Source organism: Pseudoliparis swirei, chromosome 7 (genome assembly GCF_029220125.1).
Source record: "Pseudoliparis swirei isolate HS2019 ecotype Mariana Trench chromosome 7, NWPU_hadal_v1, whole genome shotgun sequence".
NCBI classification, from domain to species: Eukaryota; Metazoa; Chordata; class Actinopteri; order Perciformes; family Liparidae; genus Pseudoliparis; species Pseudoliparis swirei.
The window spans coordinates 8,374,087-8,394,267 of NC_079394.1; the positions used below are offsets into that span (position 1 = coordinate 8,374,087).

The window sequence follows — 20,181 nt, forward strand, 5'->3', positions numbered from 1 at the left end:
AAGTTTCCTAATTTCTTTGTTTGTTTTATGTGACGTGAAAATGTGTGGAAGCCTCTCAATTAGCATGAAACTCAGATTATCCGGACTGCAGAGCGCTAATCCTTCACCTTCATCGTGAGAAAGAAAACATACAAACGTGAACAACATTCCATTCTTTTAGCCAAGTTTGCATTTCATTCAAAAGAAGAAGAAAATCATGAAGTACAAAAAAGGTACAGGACACATATATGGAATGTTTTAAAATAATTTATTAGGAATTTTAAAAAGTTTTTTTTCAAAAGAATAAACATGACAGGAAAAAGAAAATCAGAAAATGTTACAGTGTTGACAAGATTGTTATTTTTCAGTGAAAACAGCATCAAATTATGACCTACCGAGGTAGGCCACAGCAGTGTGAGCAAGTGTATAAAAATGTAAAACCTGGTATTTGTAGATGAAGAGTGCTTTGTTCTTAAGCTAACATTCGAAGGAAAACACATGTATCGTGATTGGCCAGTGCAACGTCCTAGTAGCTCTGAACATAATTGTTTTGGTCTAAAAATAGCTGTCACATTGCTACAGTCTGTGACCTCCAGTGGATATGTAGTGACGGATTGTGGGGAGAGGGGGGGGGGGGGGGGTGACAGGTAAACAAGAGTTAATAAGACCCCCCTCACCTTTCTTGTTGGAAAAGTCACCTTAACAATCCTCACTTTGACATAGATGTTAATGTAATGATAAAAAAAGTCATATTAAAATTTCACATTTGCAACTGAGGTACAGACCCCCCCCCCCCGCCCCCCAGCACATGGCACATTGGAAACCAATGTGTAGAAAACCACATGACACGCTCACGCAAACATCAACGCAACCGGCAGAGCAGATCAGTCACAACAGGGTTAACTGTGCATGACTGCTGCTGCACGCGACTCCTTAATTTTCCTTCACAAACAATCATAGCATATTGAAAATCACAGTTCAAACAACAATATGACAAAGTAAGAAAACAGCATGTTTTTTTTTTTTTTTTTACTCACAGCCATGTATCCCCAAAAGTAAAGTATTGTTCCAGACTCAGCCTCCTTCCCCCTGAACTTGTTTCAACTCTGAGGCGTTTTTTAAATGCAGAGGAACCCAGTATGTGGCTGGTCTAATATTCACTGACAAGTTATTGACATCCTCCATGAAACTATGATACGTAACAATCAAGCTTTCCGACACATACCAATTCATGAAAGAAGCGTATTAGCCTCCCACCTCCCACTCACAAACATAAGCTGAGCCCCGCCCCCCCAAGAAACCAGTCATATTTACAATATTTTACAAAATTTTACAGCTCATGTAGGCCTATTAAGTAAATGTGACTAAAACCCTTGTCGTCTGACCATTATTAGTGTAACAATTTTTTGTTAAAAACCTACCAAGATATACACTTTGTGACACATTTTCAAGAAATAGTATTAATCACAAATGTTTTGTTAAAATTCAGTATGAACTAGTGACAAATATACAGTTTTTCAGTACAAATTACAGCTCCTGACCTTCAAACAGTCTTCCCCTGGAGATTTTTCTCCTCTTATCTCAATCAAGATCAGATTCAGAGGTCAAAAAACCAATAACACACAGCCAAAACAGATAAAGAAACAACGCAGGCATCACAACAACAAAAATAGCATGGTGAAACATAAAAACAGAAAGAAAAAAAGACAGCATCTTATGTGTTGCGATTACATGTAGTCATAAACTTGTTTGCTCCTTTCATGAACGTTCTCTTCATATATTTTTCTCAGGAGGGGGAGTTAAGTGAGGCGTCAATAGGGTGGGCTGGGTCGAGGCTGATACCAGGGTGGAGAGCTGGAGAGGAGAAGGTTGCGCTGCCCCAGCCAGAGAGGGGGACTGGACAGAGACCGGCCAGATCAGCTCCAAAGCAGCTTCAACTCCTTCCAACTCTCAGTCTACATCTCTGCACTGACACAAAAGACACCTAGTTACTCACAGGTGAGGCCAAATTTAACAGTCCTGCATGTTAGGCTGAACAAGATGACGACTTACAGTCTCAGTGATAGCCGTTGGTGAAGGCCGTGGCGATCAAAGGGCCCTGTTGGAGCAGACAGACAAGTTCACAGTTCACGAATTGTTCTCAGACTCAATTAATTTCATTCTTTAGGTATGAAGATGCAAATCAGGTGAAAAGTGAACTGCTGCTGTGTTTTGTTTGGAAGGATAACCGCACACATCCCGAGTCATGATGGCCCTCAACTCACAAAACAGATCACATATTTTTTATTTTTTTTAAACACCCAAAATATCAATAAATTGTTCTCAGGTGGAAAATGTATTACTGAAGATGAGCAGAGCAGTATTTGGAAACAGATTTTTCATGTAATATCATCGGAGGCAACAGTCACATGACCTAATGCTTTAGGTTATTATAAGGAACGGGGACAGAAACTAGTGATGAAAAGGTAATCAGTAGAGAGGACATCTTACCCCCAAACTGTGGCCGAATCCAGCGTTTGGGGAGGGGCTTGCAGCACTGAGGTAGCTGCTGACAGCCGACTCCTGACCGGCCGTTCCATAAAGGTCCGCCATCGACCCCGGGCTGTTCGTACCTAAAAATCCAGCTGAGCGAGCCTGGTTGGAGCCTAGAAGCAAAATGAAAACAATATTTACATGCAACATATCATATCTAGTGTCTGTTGACAATATGTGTATAATAACAATGGATCCATTGACTACACCAGATGTGGAAAATGATCCCCCAACTATATAGTTCCCATCTGCTATATGGAGCATTTTCATCTTTTAACTCATTGTCTTGATTTTAAGGACAGTGATTTAACTTTTTTTTGTTAACTCTCTTTTTTTTCTCTCTACTTTTTCTTTTCTCTTGATCTGGAATCAACCCTTTTCTAATTTTGAGTTCTGTCAGAATTCTGTTAATTGAGAAGCTGGTCCTTTTAATTTCCCGTGATAGCATTGCAATGACAAGAATAAAAGTGAGGCCCTTTAATTGTTCATACCTCTAACGACTGCCGCTGCTGCTGCTGCTGCCATGGATCCATAAGCGGTCAGAGGAATGGCTAAAGAGGCAAAGATCCAGGTTAAATGTTTCGGTGTGCAAACACAGATAAATGAACTACTAATAATTAAAAGTCTCTCTCCCGTGACCCAAAGAACTTTCTGATATTTTCAATGAAGGCTTGCGGATACACAGACATAGAAGTAAAAACTGTCAAAGACAGTATTGTTGATGATAAAACTAAACAAAGACAGAGGGGTCGATGAAGTCACTGCAGGGAGCCTATGAATAAAAACCTTCCTTATTACTGTCGGCAATCCTGCCTTCAGATAGAGACCGAGGAGAACTGACAACCACAAACATGCGGACCGAAGAGTGTCGCAGACTGACAACATGCTGCTTGTAAAGTCCAGAGGAGTGACTGACTGACCTGTGAGCTCAGGGGGGTGGGGTGAAGTCAGAAGGGGAGTCCTCTCTAAGTGGAACTCTAAAACAGAAACATCAGAGTGCTGTTGAGACACACACCATCACCACCAGCAAGGAAAACACACACACACACACACACTGGCAGGGAAACCCCTCGGAGGTGACGACAGGAGGTATGGAGAGCACATATTGGAACACACAAGGTTTGGGAGATGCAAGCACGAGTTAAAGGAGGGAAGAATGCTTTTAAATATAGTGATATCAGTATTAAATAGCAAGAAATACAGCAAATGTTACAACAGCAATGTTATTTAGATCCAAGAGTGAACTTTGACTTCATCAATGTGCAAAACACCTAATTGTGGGAGTAACCCCTAGATTAGCGTCATACACTCAAGTGAAATACACTGCAATACTAACACACTCGCACAAACACAATTCCACTCCCTGATATTTACAAGCAGCCATTTACACTCACAGTGTTTCACATGCTTCTATGGAAACATGTTTGTATTTGTGACAGTGTGTCTACTGTCTGGTCAACAACACAACACTGATTGAAGTTAATTTATCAGGGCAGGAGATAATTTACACCAAAACACACTTTCATTGAAATATTTAAGACATATATATCTAAGCTGCAACTATGAGATGGATTGCTGTGATATGTTCTACACATGTAAGATCTCTCGAGGATACATTCTCCGGCTTTTCTAGAATGCAAAACTATGATGGTGTAAATATTACTATATTGCTAAATGACAGCATGTTAGCATTGTCACTGTTAACATTTAGCTCATGAGCGCTGTGCAGCCACACAGAGCTGCTGGCATCGCTGTTGAATGGGCTCAACACAGAACGTAGGTGGTCCCTGGTAGCTTAGAATATAATATATTCTTCACATCACAATTTGTTTTAAATCCTTCAGCAACCAACAAGAAGTCATTTAAGATTCTTTAACTACAAGGAAAACATTGTTCATCCTAAACATGGCTGTGGAAAAGTTTCTCCGTTGAGTGTATCAGGAGCAGAAGTGTGCTGTGATTACCAGGGAACTGGTAGGTGTATCCAGGAGCGATGCCAGCATAGCTCCGACTGGTGTAGGTGGCTGTCTGGAAGCCTGGATAACCTGTGGAAACAAAATCCCCGTGAACAACAGGTGTGTGGATGTGCTGCCCCCTCACAGTAAAGCATGACACAGTCTGGGACATGCAGGTGGGGGATATTCTACACCTGTGGTCTGGATTGTTTTCACAAGGAAAGAGTTGAGCAGTGCACACTATACAGAGATGTGTATAGTGTATACAACACACCGACACCTGGATAACCGAGCTCAGAACAACATTCAGACATGTAATGATAATAATGTTATCAATTATGAGCACCCAAAAATACAACAACTAATTCACTACTGTTGAATTGTTAGTGTACATGTGGTGGCATATCCCTTAATCTGCAGTGTTTAATAAAAGCACTGAGATACTGGAGAGGAAAAAGCTGTCGTGAGACTGAACAGCAGGTGGCAGCGTTGGTAAGTTTAGCTTCAGATGCACAAACAGGTCCTGACTAGTGTTAAGATCTGTTCATGGGTTGGCACCACTGTCGTAGAGGGGAACGTTCACGTCAACAAGCAGATCAGAGTTATTAAAGGACCATTCCACTATTTTTACTTCATGAGGAATTCTAGTCAGCTTGAGGGGAAAATGTTGTAAATATGTGAAGGGAGATTTCTCAAATTTAATTAAAGCACTGTAAAAAACAAACACTGCATATAACTTAAAATACACAGTTGTTTTTCTGCACTTCTAAAGTCTGAGGTCTCAGTAATCAAAGCTGCACGGTGAAGAGTTGCGACCGGTTTAGTGGTCAGCTTTCTCCCCCTGAGGCGCCATGTGACCTTTCAGACAGCTGCGGTCTTAGTGCAATACTTATTGTAATGTTCATGTGTGCTGACGCGTCCTTCCTGATCAAAACCACCTTACCTAGCATACCAATGCCCAGCATGAAGGCGTCCATTCCATATGGCATCACACGGGAGCGCCCCCTGGCTGAGCCCGTGGGGGACATCACCTCTTTGGGCTGAGCTTTCTTACATTCCACCTGTTCCCATGCAACACACACATCATTACTTCTAGTTTCTACAGAACACGCTGGTACTAGAGTCTTCCACAAATCGGGCTGCTGACCATTTTGTTGTTGATCTCGTGGAAGTGGATTTCGCAGACTTTTTCCACCACATCCTCGTTCTCAAACGTCACAAAGCCGAACCCTGGAGAGGACAAGGCAAGTTTATGAGTAAGGACACTTCACACAGTATGGGGCAGATAGACAGTAGACTTTTTTGTGCAGCAGTAAGGCTCATAGTCTACAGTAATCAGTGCTGTAATAGCCGCTTAACACATTCCCCCCCCCCCCCCTTCCAATGCTTCTGCTCAGCACTCATCCTTTCTTCCCTCCCTTCCTGGCTAGAAGGCCCGAGCAAAACCGGTAGGCTGTCATAATCGATCAGTCCCAGGGTGGGGAGGAGGTGCTTAAGGAGGCTTTATCCTGATCCAGATTAACGGACTGGCTAATTAGACTAGCCCTGTTCGTCTCCTCCAGCTCAGCCCACAGGAAGGAGGCCCGTGGGGGGTGGAGGGTGATCAATAGATACCCTGGAAGGACTGGAGGAAGAGTAGTAAACCATCGAAGACGAGGAAATGTGTAGGGATTGAACGGACGTGGAAATGGGTCGGTCCGTCTCACCTCTGTGTCTGTTGGTGGTCTTGTCGAACATGAGCATGGCATCGTCGACCTGGGGGAAGACAAACAACACCGTTTTTTAGGCGGCGCTCCCTCACTTGCTACGCAGCATATTGCCTGACCTCAGCCCGTCTCAAGTTCTGCAGGGAGGCTCAGCAACAGATGGACAGAAAGGAGGGGGAAGGAGGGAGGGAGAGGACTGGAGACGAGCGACAGGTTACAGAAAGGAGGCAGAGGGGGCGAAGGCAGGAACATATGAAGAAATACTGTACAACAAGCCCTGGTGCTGTGGATGAGTAACAGACACAATGGGTGGCATGAGAAGTTGGAAGTCTTATTTGCTGCTAAACTGCACCGGTCACAATCCTTCTCACAGACAGCCCATAATCTCCCCCCCAAAGTTTGTGCATTCCCATGGCAACTGTACAAAAAGTCCAGATAAAGGAGCCTGAGCCAACATCAAATATGCTTTATGAATAGTGGGAGAGTGCCAGTGGGACAAAGTGGGCGGCAAACAGGGAAACTCTGGGGAGAAAAAAATGGAGCCAGTCATTAGCAGAAAGGTGAATCCTGTGGGCAGGTGGAGACGCGATGAGAGGGGAGAGCGGATAGCGGGAGGAATAGCGACAGGTGGAGATATGGTGAAAGAGAGCACAGAGAGTCCTGTAAGAGGGGGAAAAAAGGGAAAAAAGATTGGGTCAAAGTGGAAAGGGAGGAGAAAGAAGAGACAAAAGGAGAGGGAGAACAAAGAGGCCTGGAGGCTTTGTTTGTTGGCACAGTCAGCTATAATTCCTCCTCCTCCTCTTCTCCCTTTGACCTCTCCCTCCGGACTGGCCTCTCTTTATAGAGCAAAGACACAGGTGTCTATTCTACATACACACAAACAGAGTGAGTTTCAAAGTTGACCTACTCTTCTGCCCCCCCCCCCCCCCCCTCCTCTCTTGTAAAAAGCTGACATGTTTATACTCTAGTCTGCACACACAGGTCCAAATAAACATTTGGTAAATTAATCTGTGCTCTCAATCTATAATAAATTGACTGGATATAAGCCACTGAATAATTTCTCATAGTCTCATAGTCAGACAGCACACTGTGAGTGTGTGCGTGTGGACCCCGAAGGGCAGTTTGCCCACAGAAAGGTCAAAGGTGACTGAGGAGTGTCAGTGTGAAAGGGGACCTGTTACTCTGATGCCTCTCAAGCCACTGCCTCCTTCCAGATGGACACTGGCTCAAAGCATGCAACAGAGTTCTCTTGTATCTCGGCAAGAACACTCTTTATTTTTTGCCGTTGAGCTGAGACTTTTATCCAAGAGGCCCGACTGTAGAAACGCCTCAGATTGACACATCTTTAAACAATCCATTGATCAGAGAGCGAGAGTTAAGAAGTCAAACAAACAGGAACCTTGACAGGAACACACACTTTCTCTGGCGGATGCGATCGAAACATGACAATAACACCTGCAGTTCCAGTTTAACACCACAAGTTAATTCCAGGTCATTGCTTGATATTTTAAACACTGCACATTTTAATGGCGTACCGGCGGACAATATTCCCTCTTACTCTTTTTTTTCCTCCTCCTCTCATCTTCTCTGTTATCCCCTGCCCATCCCTCTGCGCGCTCCTTTGTCCTCACCAGGAAGGGACACAAAAGGTCCAGTGAGGCAGTCTAATCAGGAACTTCCATGGATGGCTGGAGCCTACATTTCACCCATCCATCCCCTCGATATCTCTCGGCAAAATTCATCTAGACGTTATGATTGAGGAGGGAGCGCAGGGAAACTCGAGGCCAAACCTTTGGCACTGAAAATAAAGTGCCATGCAGTCGGAAACCCAGTGGCTAAAACAGTCTTCCCATGTTTGACTTTGAAAGGTTTTGAGATTGCGCTCGGCTGAAAAAGTTGATATGGTTTTTGTCTTGTTTTTGTCAAATTAGTTTTGCACAACATCAACCAAATCTCACATGGCATATATATTATTGATGGTCAGTTTTCTATTTGAGTACCCATTTAGAAGAGTACAGAGACTCCCAGTATGCAGATAACTTCTGGACAAACTAACAAAATATTTGTCTAGCTTTGTAAAAGGCATAATGGTCCCCCGTAACCCCCCCGAAACCCCATCTTTGCCCCAGTTCCCTCTCTCAATAAGGCCCTCCCTCTTGTCGGTGCCTTTGTCAGCCCATCCTCTATTCTCCGCCTCAGAGTCCTCCGAATATCCAAGAACTCGGACAAAACTTCATAAAGAAATAGTTTTAAAAATGCATAAATGAAGGCTAAGTGAAAGCAGGTTTTTGAGCGTTAGTCAAACTAAATGTATTGGTACTAAACGACTGCGTTGACCCCCCACCCAACTCACACACACTCATGCTAACACCCCCAAACCCCACCTTGTCCCTCCTCCATCAGAACAAAACCCCCATACCCACAGAATTACTTGGGGACAATGGGCAAGCCAGGTCACCACGGTAACGGGCCAGGAGGGGGTTGTGGGTAGGAGCAGCTGTTACATCAGATTAATTCAGATTCTGATAATCCCTCCTCCTTCCTCACCATCACCACACACTCACTACAAAACTTTTCTCCCCCCTCCCTCCCGCTTCCTTCTCTCTGCTCCCTCTTCAAGTCCCCCTAACTTCGCCTGCTGCTCCCGGAGCCTCCCAGCCTCGTTATTTTCCCCCTCCTACTCTCTACAAGCGTTTTCTCTCCCTCCTTTCTCTCCCTCCTCCTCCTCCTCGCAGTAACCCCTTCACTTCAAGGCGGTCTCTCCATTCCAAGTGAAGTTTTTCTCAGAGAATTTGTGGTGAATCAGCCTGGTGGGATGTTGTGCTACGTGTTCCTAAACTGTTGATTTGTTGCTGCACAAATACCAACAAGACATTAAAACTGTCATCTGTAATCCTTATTTTCATTCTGATCAAAATTGCCAATGTTCTGTCAAACATTTCCACCATCGTGTGTCTCAACAACTTTAACACTCTTAAAATATCTCTCACCTTCCCGAACTGGTCGAAGTATTGTTTCACATCCTCGATGGTCGTGTTCACGGACAGGCCTCCCACAAAGATCTTCTTGGTTCGAGTCACTAACTGTGAGGAGAGGAAAGCCATGAACACATATATTTATTCTGACTGATCATCTTGTAAATTTTTTATTCAATGGTACATCTACTAAAATTTCTGTTTAAATAGACGTAGATACAATTACTTTTTTGTCAAGAATACAATAATAAGCCACTTAATTACTTTTAAAGAAATCAATTGTATTTTTAGTGTCAAATGTACAATTTTTCCTTTTACTGTAATTGTTACTGTGTGCTATCCTTACCGCTAGTATTAATAATTATATTTTTGAAACCTCAGTTGAATAAGAAATAGCAGAAAACGTAACTTAAAATTGCAAAAAGACAATAACAATTTTTCCCATATTGTATTTGTTATTTTCTGAGCATTGACAAAAACAAAGTAACGTATTGCTCGAGCAATTAAATGAAAGTGTTTTTTACAACATGGTTATCATGTATCTGTGTCCTACAACACCATCTAAGAAATGGAAATGATCAGAACACTTTGACCAACCGTAGTTACACACACATATTCATGATTATATTATATTAAATAATTGTGCTTTACTATCAGGTGTGTGGGGGCATTCGTAAACACTGTTGTTGTTGGTTTAACACTTTTACTTGAGGACCAAACAGGATAAGTTAAAACTGCACTGAATAAAAAGCGTTGTTTCCTTCGATGGACTCAAAGCAAACCCTGGGTGCTGCAAAACACTTCAATTATTTTGGATATATTGCATCACTTTTACTTTCTTTCATAGCTAAATGAGCTTTCTCAGTCGGTCACTTCAAGAGAATGACACGCTTGTTTTTCATTCAAGGTTTCATTCGGGGCCTAAATAAAGGTGATATTATACTTTTACACTTCATCTAAGTGTAACATATATTGTATTCTCTTTGAGAGTGGATGGAATGTTATTAAAATATAGATAGTAATCAGACACAAGGAAGCAGGTTGTCTGTACACACATTAACACTGGACGTGTGCCTGACATCCATTAGAATTTGCTAACGCGACACAATATACAGTGTTATGCAATTTTGGGTCATTCAGCATACGAGAAACAAGAACCAGTTTTGTAAAGCATATAACTCAAGCTTTGTATTAATCAAGCTAAACTGTGATATAATAACATTATTACAAAATAAATACATATATTATAAACTACAAGTATTTTTTTTTTAAACTCCATTTCTTGTTGCACTGTGTGCAATGGCCACGTTCACTTTAATTTACATGTGCACTGCATCATTGAACTATATTGTCCATGAAAAGTACATTCAGCAATTTCAGTGATTCATATTGGTCTTTTATGTGAAGTAATTTTTATCATTTTATTCTCATACATTCTTAAGGCACTTTGTGCAGCTGGAACGCAGAATGGGGCACCAGAGCAACAACATATGCGTTGTGTTCATTTTGTGAATGGTACAAAGCTGAGCAACATGGACAACATCTCAAATCACAATATTCTGATATCACAATATTTATTTATATGTATTAATATTTATCTTAATACCTCAATAACAATATTGCAACAATGGGTTGAAGGGTTGACTATTGGTGGTTTTACAAAAATATTTAAACAATTAAAGTTTTGATAGATAATCGTCAGTAATATGCAAATAATAGAACATCCGGAGAAGTCTAGTGAGTTCATAAAATACCTCAATTTACTGTAATGCAGCTTTTAAAACCAGGAAAAGACAACACTTATTCCCATATGATAATAATATTGTATTGATATATTGTCCAGCCTTAAAGTCCCCACACACACACCACCAGTATGACTCCATGCCTCACTAAGGCATCCTGTATGTTTCTCCCCATGTTGTTGTGAATGTCGGCTGAGATCAGGACTCAGTGTACTAGAAACACAACACCCATGTTTCGGTGGGTTTGACAACAATGAGTGTCCTTAAAGTTGTGAACTTTTCTGTACACACATGATTACATAACAGTTCAGCGATGTCAGCGCTGCTCACGTTGATCAGATTACGAGGCATTAGCGACTCTGAGAGACGCACTCGCCTGCTGCAAACAATGCTCGTGAAACCAACACGGGGAGGCGCTTTCACTCACCTTGGGCTGAGCTCTGCGAGGGAACGCAACCTTAGGATCGATCTGCGGGGAGAGAATACAGAAAAAGAGAGGACTGGTTGGTGTTGTGTCAGGAAACAGATGACACAGCAACCTGTCGCCTTCCTGGGGAGCTCTCTGACATCACAGCCTCAGCTTTCATTCTCAAACGACTCATCGATGAAGGTGCAACACATCCATGTTATTATTCCATGTGTAATTCACCGAGCCTAAATCAAAGCGAAGACGTTAAACACGCCTCTCTTTTTAATTATCGTTATTCTCGGGCCTCACTGTGCTGGAAAACAGACACCATATATACTTATGATGTAAAACCTGAAGTTAAAGTTGACATTGAATGAACAGTATGTTCTCATTGGTGATGAACGCACTGCTTTCAATTGTTAATGTGTGTGTGTAGGGGTGTGTGTGTGTGTGTGTGTGCTTTGACATTGATGTAACGGTAGATGACGTATAAAAGGAGAATCAATTTAAGATCCAGGATGTGATAATACGTTTAAATAATTTCCACTAATTTCTGATCTTTTTTAAATCTGCTTTCCTCTTGTGGTATTTAATTACAGATAGTTTAGCTTTTATTGAGCCACGTTGTGAGATTAGCTATTACAAACTACATTAAAACCTCTTTTCAGAAACAATGTTGCTCTTGATGATCCACAAAACATGCCGTCAATAGTTTTCATGGGAACTGTTCATTTGGTAGAAATTAGAGGTCTGTGATTCATCCAAAGTTAATGCAACATTGTTTATGAAAAGAAAATCTCAATGACAGATACCCAAAACCTGGGCAAAGAAAACTAGAACTACTGTAGGTCTCAGTGAAGGAAAAAAATATGACAACCATTTAAATGATCCTATCTTCATATAACCTACTGTACATCAGTTTGTGATGTTTAATCTGGAATACGATCACACACACATCGATATTAGCATAAAAACAAGGATACAACCTTCAGTGTTTGTGCATCTATATGAAACATGAATGTGATTTAAATCCCAAGTTTGCTTGCTTGTGTTTATATTCCAGTGTGTGTGTGTGTGTGTGTGCGTGCAGCTGTGTGTGTGCAGCTGTGCTCAGGTGAATGCCCGGGAATGTCCTGTGAACTCCTGCCTCTCTCGCCACTCTCATGTGACATGTGATCTCCTGGAATCTCACACGGGCACTACAATCACAAACACGCCTCACCTCGGCGAGGAGAGCCCGGGCCGGAGGACAAGTGTGTCCGAAAAAGAGTGTGCGCACCAAGGAGAGAGAGAAAGACGGGGACAGGGCAAAGGGGGGGGAAGGGAGCTGTCACCCAAACCACACTGACGGCAAGATCCACCCAATTTTGTTTGTTTGTGTTTGTTTGTTTTTGCCTCCCTCTCCTTCGGACGGAAGTGACGACAACAACAGGGACCATTCATCCTCCCGCACGCTTTCTTTGAGGCGATCCAGATCGTCCTCTGCCCTGCAGCTCGTTACGTTCACACCCAGGAAAAAGCATCAGCTTAGCCGTTTTGATATAAATCTCGACACTAAAACTACAAACACAAACAATAGAAATGTATACACAATATGGTCGAGCCCACTGAAGGTCACCGAGGTTAAAGATCGGAGAGAGAGAACCACACCATGCCATGAGGATGCAATCATAGACAGGCTGCAAAATTGGAATTTGAGACGTCTATATTAGTCTATACTGATCTAATAGAGCTAGAGAACAACTAGACTACTCCACACTGTACTGCTGTTACACGAACAGATGGTGAGACAGTTCAGCGCTAAGATTAGTCCGCAACCATGAGAGGGTAGAGTTGAACGACGGTCGAGAGCTAGAGCCTCTACGGCAAACAACATGCATTTAGCAGACAGTGTTGTTTCTACTTGAATAACAGTTGACAACACCGTATGTTTTCTTCTTCTTTTGTTCTAGAGAGCAGAGTGAGAAGACTATAGGCTAAGACTGGAGCATCAGATGCAGAGTCTACTGTTTAGTTTCTATGGTGGCTAGACTACTCTGATAGTCACCTCCGGTCACCAACCCTCCTGATGTCCAACACTCCTGTGCACATTCAAAAACAAACAGACACACACAAACAAACAAAATCAAACAAATGGCAGCACACAGCACATCCGAGGGGATGAAATAGTGGACATTGAACACATGACGTCGCTGCAATCGTTTTGTTTCGTGGAGGAAAAAGAAGGTGATCATAGCAAATTCAGGTCAAATATATAAAATCCCCCTTAGCTCACACAACAATGTGTTTTGCTTATTGTTACTTTGGCCGGATGTTTGAGCTTCCCTGAGCAGCGTTTGACTCTAAAAGACTGTTTTCACGGCCTGATGAGGGACGACGTCTCAAAAAAAGAGGAAAAAAAACAAGCATGATGTTACAAATAGTTTGATAATCGACATCAGATTAACATTATGTTCTCAAATCAATAAAACACAGAAATGACATTAAAACAACATCTGCTTTCCTCCTGTGGTATTTAGTTGCAGACAATTTTGCTTTTATTTCCCCAGGTTGTGAGATAAGCTATCACAAATTATATTTAATATCCAATCAAGGCCCAGTATATAACGAGTGTGGAAATCTGAGAGTTTATAGTGCTGAGATTTTACTTTTTTAATTATGTAGCAAAAAATATTTGTATATTTAAAATTGTTCAATGAGGCAAAATAAGTAGCTACAGACCAACTGTATCATTCCATAACATATGCATTTAATAAAACATAGATAGAGACGGATTTCAACTTTTTTTTAAAACTTTTTTATAGAGAGACGTGAAGACGTCAGAGGCATAACCTCTCCACACTAACCAGAAGGTAACAGGGGTGAAGCTGAATGTAATTCCAAGAGAGGTTTATGAAATCAGGGCAATCCCCTTGGACCAACCACATCCCGGCCATGCAACAGTTAGCCGAGCGCGCTGCCTGTCACAGCCTGAGCTGGAAACACACTTAACGCAACGTGCCGATTGGGCAGCACTCAACATCTCTGAGGAACAGCTCAAGCTTGTTGAAGCCAATCCTATTAGTTAGGAGAGCCATACTAATCACAGATGGTGTTATCCTGCCTACCCCCTCTTCTTTCCACTCAGGTCAGCATGGAAACGGTTAACGGGGGGCCACACATATGCCCGATGCAACTCTGCAAAGAGCTCTGTGACTTCGTTGTAAACCTCTCTCCGCTGAGCACCTCGGAGCTGCGATTGAATGGAAACTTTGTCTCACAAAAGGTGCAGTTTGCACCGGCCGTCACTAACGCTACAGACAGCAGGAAGTTGGGAGGGCATCCAGAGGAGCAGCTAACAGAGCAGCAGTAGCATAAATCACTGTCAAAACCTGCCTTCCTAAACTGCTCAAAACCGGGGCAGCATCTGTCCTTCGACACAATAAGTACCAATAAATTCCTCTGCGGCACCGTATTTGCTCTTCAGCCTCTGGGCCGTGCAAAGCTCTGTTAATTCCAGTGCCGGAGCGGTTCAGTCGGTCACAGCATGGCACATTCTTTCTGTTGCCACTGGAGAACTTTTCTCTCCCCTCTCGAACAGGATAACCTGTTAGCATGCGAGAGAGGTAGAGGGGGGCAGGGTGAGCCGTCTAAAAAGGCCTACTCTACTCACCATCCAACCCCTGTGGCTGATCACTGAGCCCTCTCCACACCAAACACTCATTCTCTGAGGCTGCCACAGCCCCCGCCGGACGCCACCGACACACCCAGCTGCCAGCCCTGCCACGGCCCACGAGGCCACGCACAGTCGACGCATGCAGAAGTTTAGAGGAGGATTCAAGTTAAAAGGAGGGTATCATCATCACTGGCCTCTTCCATAAATAAACTAAATAAGTTGCTTTTCAGCAGATGTGAGGATACACCGTCGGTGTCATGACCTCTGCTGTCTGTGGCTGCTTATGCCGCCTTGATTTCTGGTATCCAAGAAATGATTGTAAACGATGTGCATTGTTTTCTTTCTTATTCCTTTCTTCTGTGACAGAACCATTCTTCAACTGTGGAGAGGAGGGGGGGATAAGGGGGGGGTCACTATGGAAACAAACCCCATGGCGAGTTAGTGGCGTCCAACCATGATGTCGCTACTTGTAAAAGCTGTTGTGCCTGTGAGTGACACTATAGCACTAGGGCATTGGGGAAACCACCAAGATAAGAAAAAGAAAAATTCAGTTTGACTTCTCCATCAAACATATTCCACCCTTCCTAATTTTGGATTCATCACAATAAACATTTCTCATTTCCTTGCAACTTTCTACAGCAAATGACGGTTATTTTTCCTTCTTTTTTTTCTTATTTCTTTCACAGCACCTCCACTTATTCTCCAAAGATTTGAGAAGGTGCATCGCTCAGAGCACAAAAGGGGAAAGAAGAAATAGCCTCCCCTCATTTCAATACAGTGACTAACCAGCAGCCATCCCCACTCCCACAGAGGAGAGAGGCGGGGGCAGTGGTCCCTATGGCGACCAACGGGCCACATTGTTCCCAGACCGACCCACATTCATTACTGACAAAAAGACACACACACACACACACACACACACACACAATCACACACACTACAACACAGGCAATTAATGCATTTTAAGTTACAATTCACATAGGTGAAGATCTTCGTCATCACGATATTCAGTTTTATTTTATCCTGAGATCAACAGGTAGCTGGGAAGAGTTTGTTGTTTTGCTTTTACACCTTGATGGTTTCAGGTTGCATTTGCTGGTTCCATTGAGAAACTTTTTGTGGGGGGTAAATTCTACGCCTTGGGACAGAAAAAAAAATGCAGAAAGAAAGTTATGGTTTACTCTTCCTTGAAACCAAATTAAAAATGCTCAGTGAGAGCAACCCTGTCCGGCTCCCCTTGTTTCTATGGAAATTGACACTGGCTGACATTTTCTTGCCCATTTGGCTGAAGAGTGAAGACGGAGCACATTCGCCCATGTGTCGCCACCGTCGACTACTGAGTCAATCATGTCAAGTGCTCCCATCTGAGTTGTGGCAGCGGACACAGGCTTGGTTTGAGAAAAACATCGGCATAGGGGAACCTCAGTGAACATACAAAAAAATGCAGAAACGATAGACCTCTCTAGCGGATTATTGGAAAACCCACTAATCAAACACCGAGCAATGGGATTAGTAAATACAGAGAACTCACTGTTTTTGAGTCCAACTCGTGCCGGGTTTGGGCCAAAACTTTATCCACGCCGGCCTGATCAACAAAGGTGACGAATCCAAACCCTCTGCAGACATCAGGGAGGGGGAGAAGGTATTAATGACACAGGAACTGATGGGGACATGTAATGATACGTTATGAGCAGAGAGGAATCACAGAGGTCAGATAAACTTTCAGCTCCGCCGTAGAAGCCGGCCTCACAGTTCCCTCACCTCGAGCGCTTAGTAACCGGATCTCGCATCACCATACACTCCTTCACCTCGCCGTACTTGCAGAAGTACTCCTTCAATCCCTCTGGGAAACCAAACAAGGGGAAAGAACACACCCTTAATTTATGAATCGAGAGGTTAACAAGAAATGGCTTCTTTTTAATAATCAAATCAGCAAAGGAGTTTGGCTCCAGAGATTAACACTCTTTCATTCGGCTGAGATTTCCCTCACCAAAGTTCATAAGTGTTTTTGATTAAATCAGGCAAACATAAAATGATTACCTAGATTCAGGACACGGGAAACACGGACAACTTGAAAGTGAACATTAATTCCAACTGAAATGTATCATTTTCTTACAAATTGAACAATCTGATTTCCCCCTTTTTAATGAGGTTTTAGGAACCCCTCGTTCATTCTATGGTAGTTCTGAATGGGTGCATTCATTCTGGAGCAGGATTCGTACTCAAAAAAGGGAAAACAAATAAACAAATCCAATGTAAGCAAGCAGGACTATTAAGAAATACAGCTTTTAAAAGAAGTTTCCATTAGTTCCATTTGATCCTTGCCAAAAGTTTTAAAGACAGATTCAGAGGCATTTCTGTGAGAGGAAGTTGTGGAAACAGTTTTACCTTGTGTTGTTTGCCAGCTGAGTCCGCCTATGAACATTTTGCTGTGGAAAAAAAAGAGAGAAAAAATAATATTTTTGCATATTCATAAAAGGAGGATTCAGGCGTATTCATATTGAGAGATTATACAGTCAACCTAATTTTGTAATGAGGTTTTTTCAAGTGTAACCCTGGAGGTAAAGACGTATTTAGAGAGTGTATAATTGAGGGTTTTCCATGAAGGCTCTCTGTGTGGAGGTGTGTGAGAGTCCGGTTGCAGAGCACACCACGGTGCCCCTGAGCAGAATGCCCGGTTTGTTCCTGATCAGATGTCGGGAAGAGAGTTTCTTTAAAGTTAGTTTTCTTCGTTACCAGGGGTCGTGAGGGGAGTCCGTGGTGGACAGGCAGATCTGGCTCCCTTCCGTCTCCATTCCGGGTCCTCGCGGTGTGTTGTGAGTGAGAGCTGCGTGTGTCCGAGCCGAGCCGTGCGGGAGAACAGATTGAGTGAGAGGAGCTGGGCGGGTTTGGCCCGGGGTGACAGAGAGGCGAGCGGGCCAGATGCAGGCTGGGACAGACTCCACCTCCTCCTCCAGCCAGTCAATCCCGCTGCTGTCTCTCTCTCATCCCACCAACGAGGCACGCGGCCCCGGCGTCAAGGCTGCAGCGTCCAACCGCGGCACTTCCGCTGCCCCCTTCCAAAATAAAAGCCCCGTGCCGTGATTAACAGAGAAGTGGTCTTTCGGGCTGAAGTATTTTTAAGAGAAACTAAAAAACAATGTACTTGATTACTCATTTGTGAAAAGTAACAGGAAATACAGTAACAACTGAATCGCATGTGCATTAAGAGCCTTCATGCACACCGTGTTTTTTTTCTATTTTACTCACATATTTCAAAAGAACTCTGTAAGTTTACATACAAATGAAATGTAACTCTTGAGCCCTCTTTAGATGGAAGTAGCTAACTGAAACAATGTTATATCCAGCCAAGGCATACAGACGGCTCCATATAGCTGAACAATAGACCTCAAACTAATTGCTTGTTTTGTATTTTCTGTTCTGAGTGATCAGTGGCTATTAGTAGGCCAGTCTTTCCTTGGGTGAACCTTTAGTCCAGCTCTCTGGCTGCCTGGCATAAATATAAAAATGTCTTACATTGACGGTCTTTGGGGAAAGTTTAAGAGTTGGAGATTCGGCCAGCTCTATGTGAGGCCTAACCTGAGTTAGCCTTTAAAGTGTTTAAAAAAACAACCAATAAATCAAATTAAAAATATTAAACACACAAGTTTTTTTTTCTAAATATTTGATATCAACAAAATATGTTAATAGTACTGTGTAATTTAAAACATAGCTTAAAACATAGCCATAACATAAGGCGGAGACATGTTTCACAGAGAGCTACTGAATTGAAAGGAAACCCCTCATTTGCATATCATCTATATTATGTAAAATAAAAGCTTACAAAACATTATCAAATCTAAACCATAAGTAATTTAAAACAGATTATGACATCCAGAGGTTCTTAACTAAAGCCTTTGTACTTAAGTTTCAAACATGGAGCTTTTCTTATGAAGGCAACATCTCATGGCTTCCTGTCATATTCTGACTGATTTTGATTAACTTGATGCAATTTCCATCCTAAATAGTATAAGTGTTAACAGGCAGTTTACAGTTATAAATAAGGCCGAAACGGTCTTGTACACAACATGTACATGCAACTTATATTTATATTGTCAGAAAAGTAAAATCATATGGTATCAATTCAATCAACAACAAAAAAGCATCACAGACACCAATTTACCCATAACAGGAAATGCTGGAAGCCTATCTTGAAATGTGTTGTGCTTACAGTTCTCAAGAGAAGTTAGTCCGGCCACAGAGTGACTCAGCTTCACAATTAGTTGCCAGTAGTTAGTTAATAAATTACTTATCAAGCCTCAATTCAAGTAGCAAGCGTTAATCAAATGAAGTCAACATAAAGTCATACTTCTCCTGTAATGTACCCACAGGCCCTTGTAGTGTGTCTGTGGTGCTTGAATGACAACTTCTGGTGTATTATTTAATGTTGGATTTTTCAACCTTCCTCATTACTGATAATAACTGATCTATAACTTCACGAACAGTACTGTTCCAATTCACCAACAGACTTTTTGCTAAGTAATTTTTTGTGAATGTCGATACACTGTTTATTTATATCACTTTTCTGCTTTGAAGCTAGCATCATCCCCAACAATGTGTCCCTCTGTCTTAATACACCTTGCATATTGCAAACCGGCTTATGCCATGTGGTGTATAACAGGGGGTTTGTGTGCTCATTCATTGCTGGGGTTTAAGTATCAAATTAGTAGCAAAGCCAGCTCCAGCTAATCTTCTCAACACTGGCTCAACATGTGACCTGCTAACCAACGTTTGGCCAATCAATGGCCTGAGCAACACAAAGACAACAACCACTTTGACTTATGGCGGGTATAAAATGGCTGCTGGCCGACGCGAGGCTCCGGGTTTGGTGCAAAGTTTGGAAAGTCTGGATATGTTTGAGCATACTGACAGTGCAACACACTTATAGCGCTGGTTATGTCTCCGAAATACACACATACCTGTAACACGATCATGTTCAGAGCAACACCACAAGCTCAGGGTGTGTAACCCAGGATGTTTGGGCACAGATTTAGATTCATGATTGTCCTCACTAACACAGTTTCACTGAGTGCTGCAGCCTGCACACTCTATCCTCTGCAGATGAGAAGATGAAGCCCTGGAAGTGGGACAGTGGCTATTTGGACAGGAATTAAGGGGTGTGTTAAATTTCTGCATGCATGATCAATGGGGTTGAATGGTGGGGGTAGAGGGGAGGGCACTCGGCTGAG

The 20,181-nt window shown here is 42.6% G+C and overlaps 1 protein-coding gene across 3 annotated transcripts; it reads right to left on the bottom strand.

The window, feature by feature from the left end:
- Positions 1 to 228: 228 nt before the first annotated feature.
- On the bottom strand, positions 229 to 20,000 carry msi1b (musashi RNA binding protein 1b). Of its 3 annotated transcripts, XM_056420118.1 has the most exons (16): positions 19,912 to 20,000; positions 17,690 to 18,009; positions 17,342 to 17,382; positions 16,715 to 16,796; positions 16,485 to 16,569; positions 11,317 to 11,358; positions 9,163 to 9,255; positions 6,173 to 6,221; positions 5,614 to 5,696; positions 5,410 to 5,527; positions 4,476 to 4,556; positions 3,432 to 3,488; positions 3,003 to 3,062; positions 2,470 to 2,624; positions 2,032 to 2,077; positions 229 to 1,947 (listed from the first exon to the last, which is right to left on the bottom strand). In XM_056420118.1, exons 2-15 carry the CDS (start codon positions 17,746 to 17,748, stop codon positions 2,036 to 2,038), a joined length of 1,047 nt encoding a protein of 348 aa, XP_056276093.1. In that variant the 5' UTR covers positions 17,749 to 18,009; positions 19,912 to 20,000; the 3' UTR covers positions 229 to 1,947; positions 2,032 to 2,035. The 3 variants fall into 3 exon arrangements, with proteins under 3 accessions (XP_056276093.1, XP_056276092.1, XP_056276095.1); XM_056420117.1 differs by lacking the exon at positions 19,912 to 20,000 and having other exon boundaries at positions 229 to 1,942; positions 17,690 to 17,843; XM_056420120.1 differs by lacking the exons at positions 16,485 to 16,569; positions 16,715 to 16,796; positions 17,342 to 17,382; positions 17,690 to 18,009; positions 19,912 to 20,000 and adding an exon at positions 14,951 to 16,451.
- Positions 20,001 to 20,181: the final 181 nt, after the last annotated feature.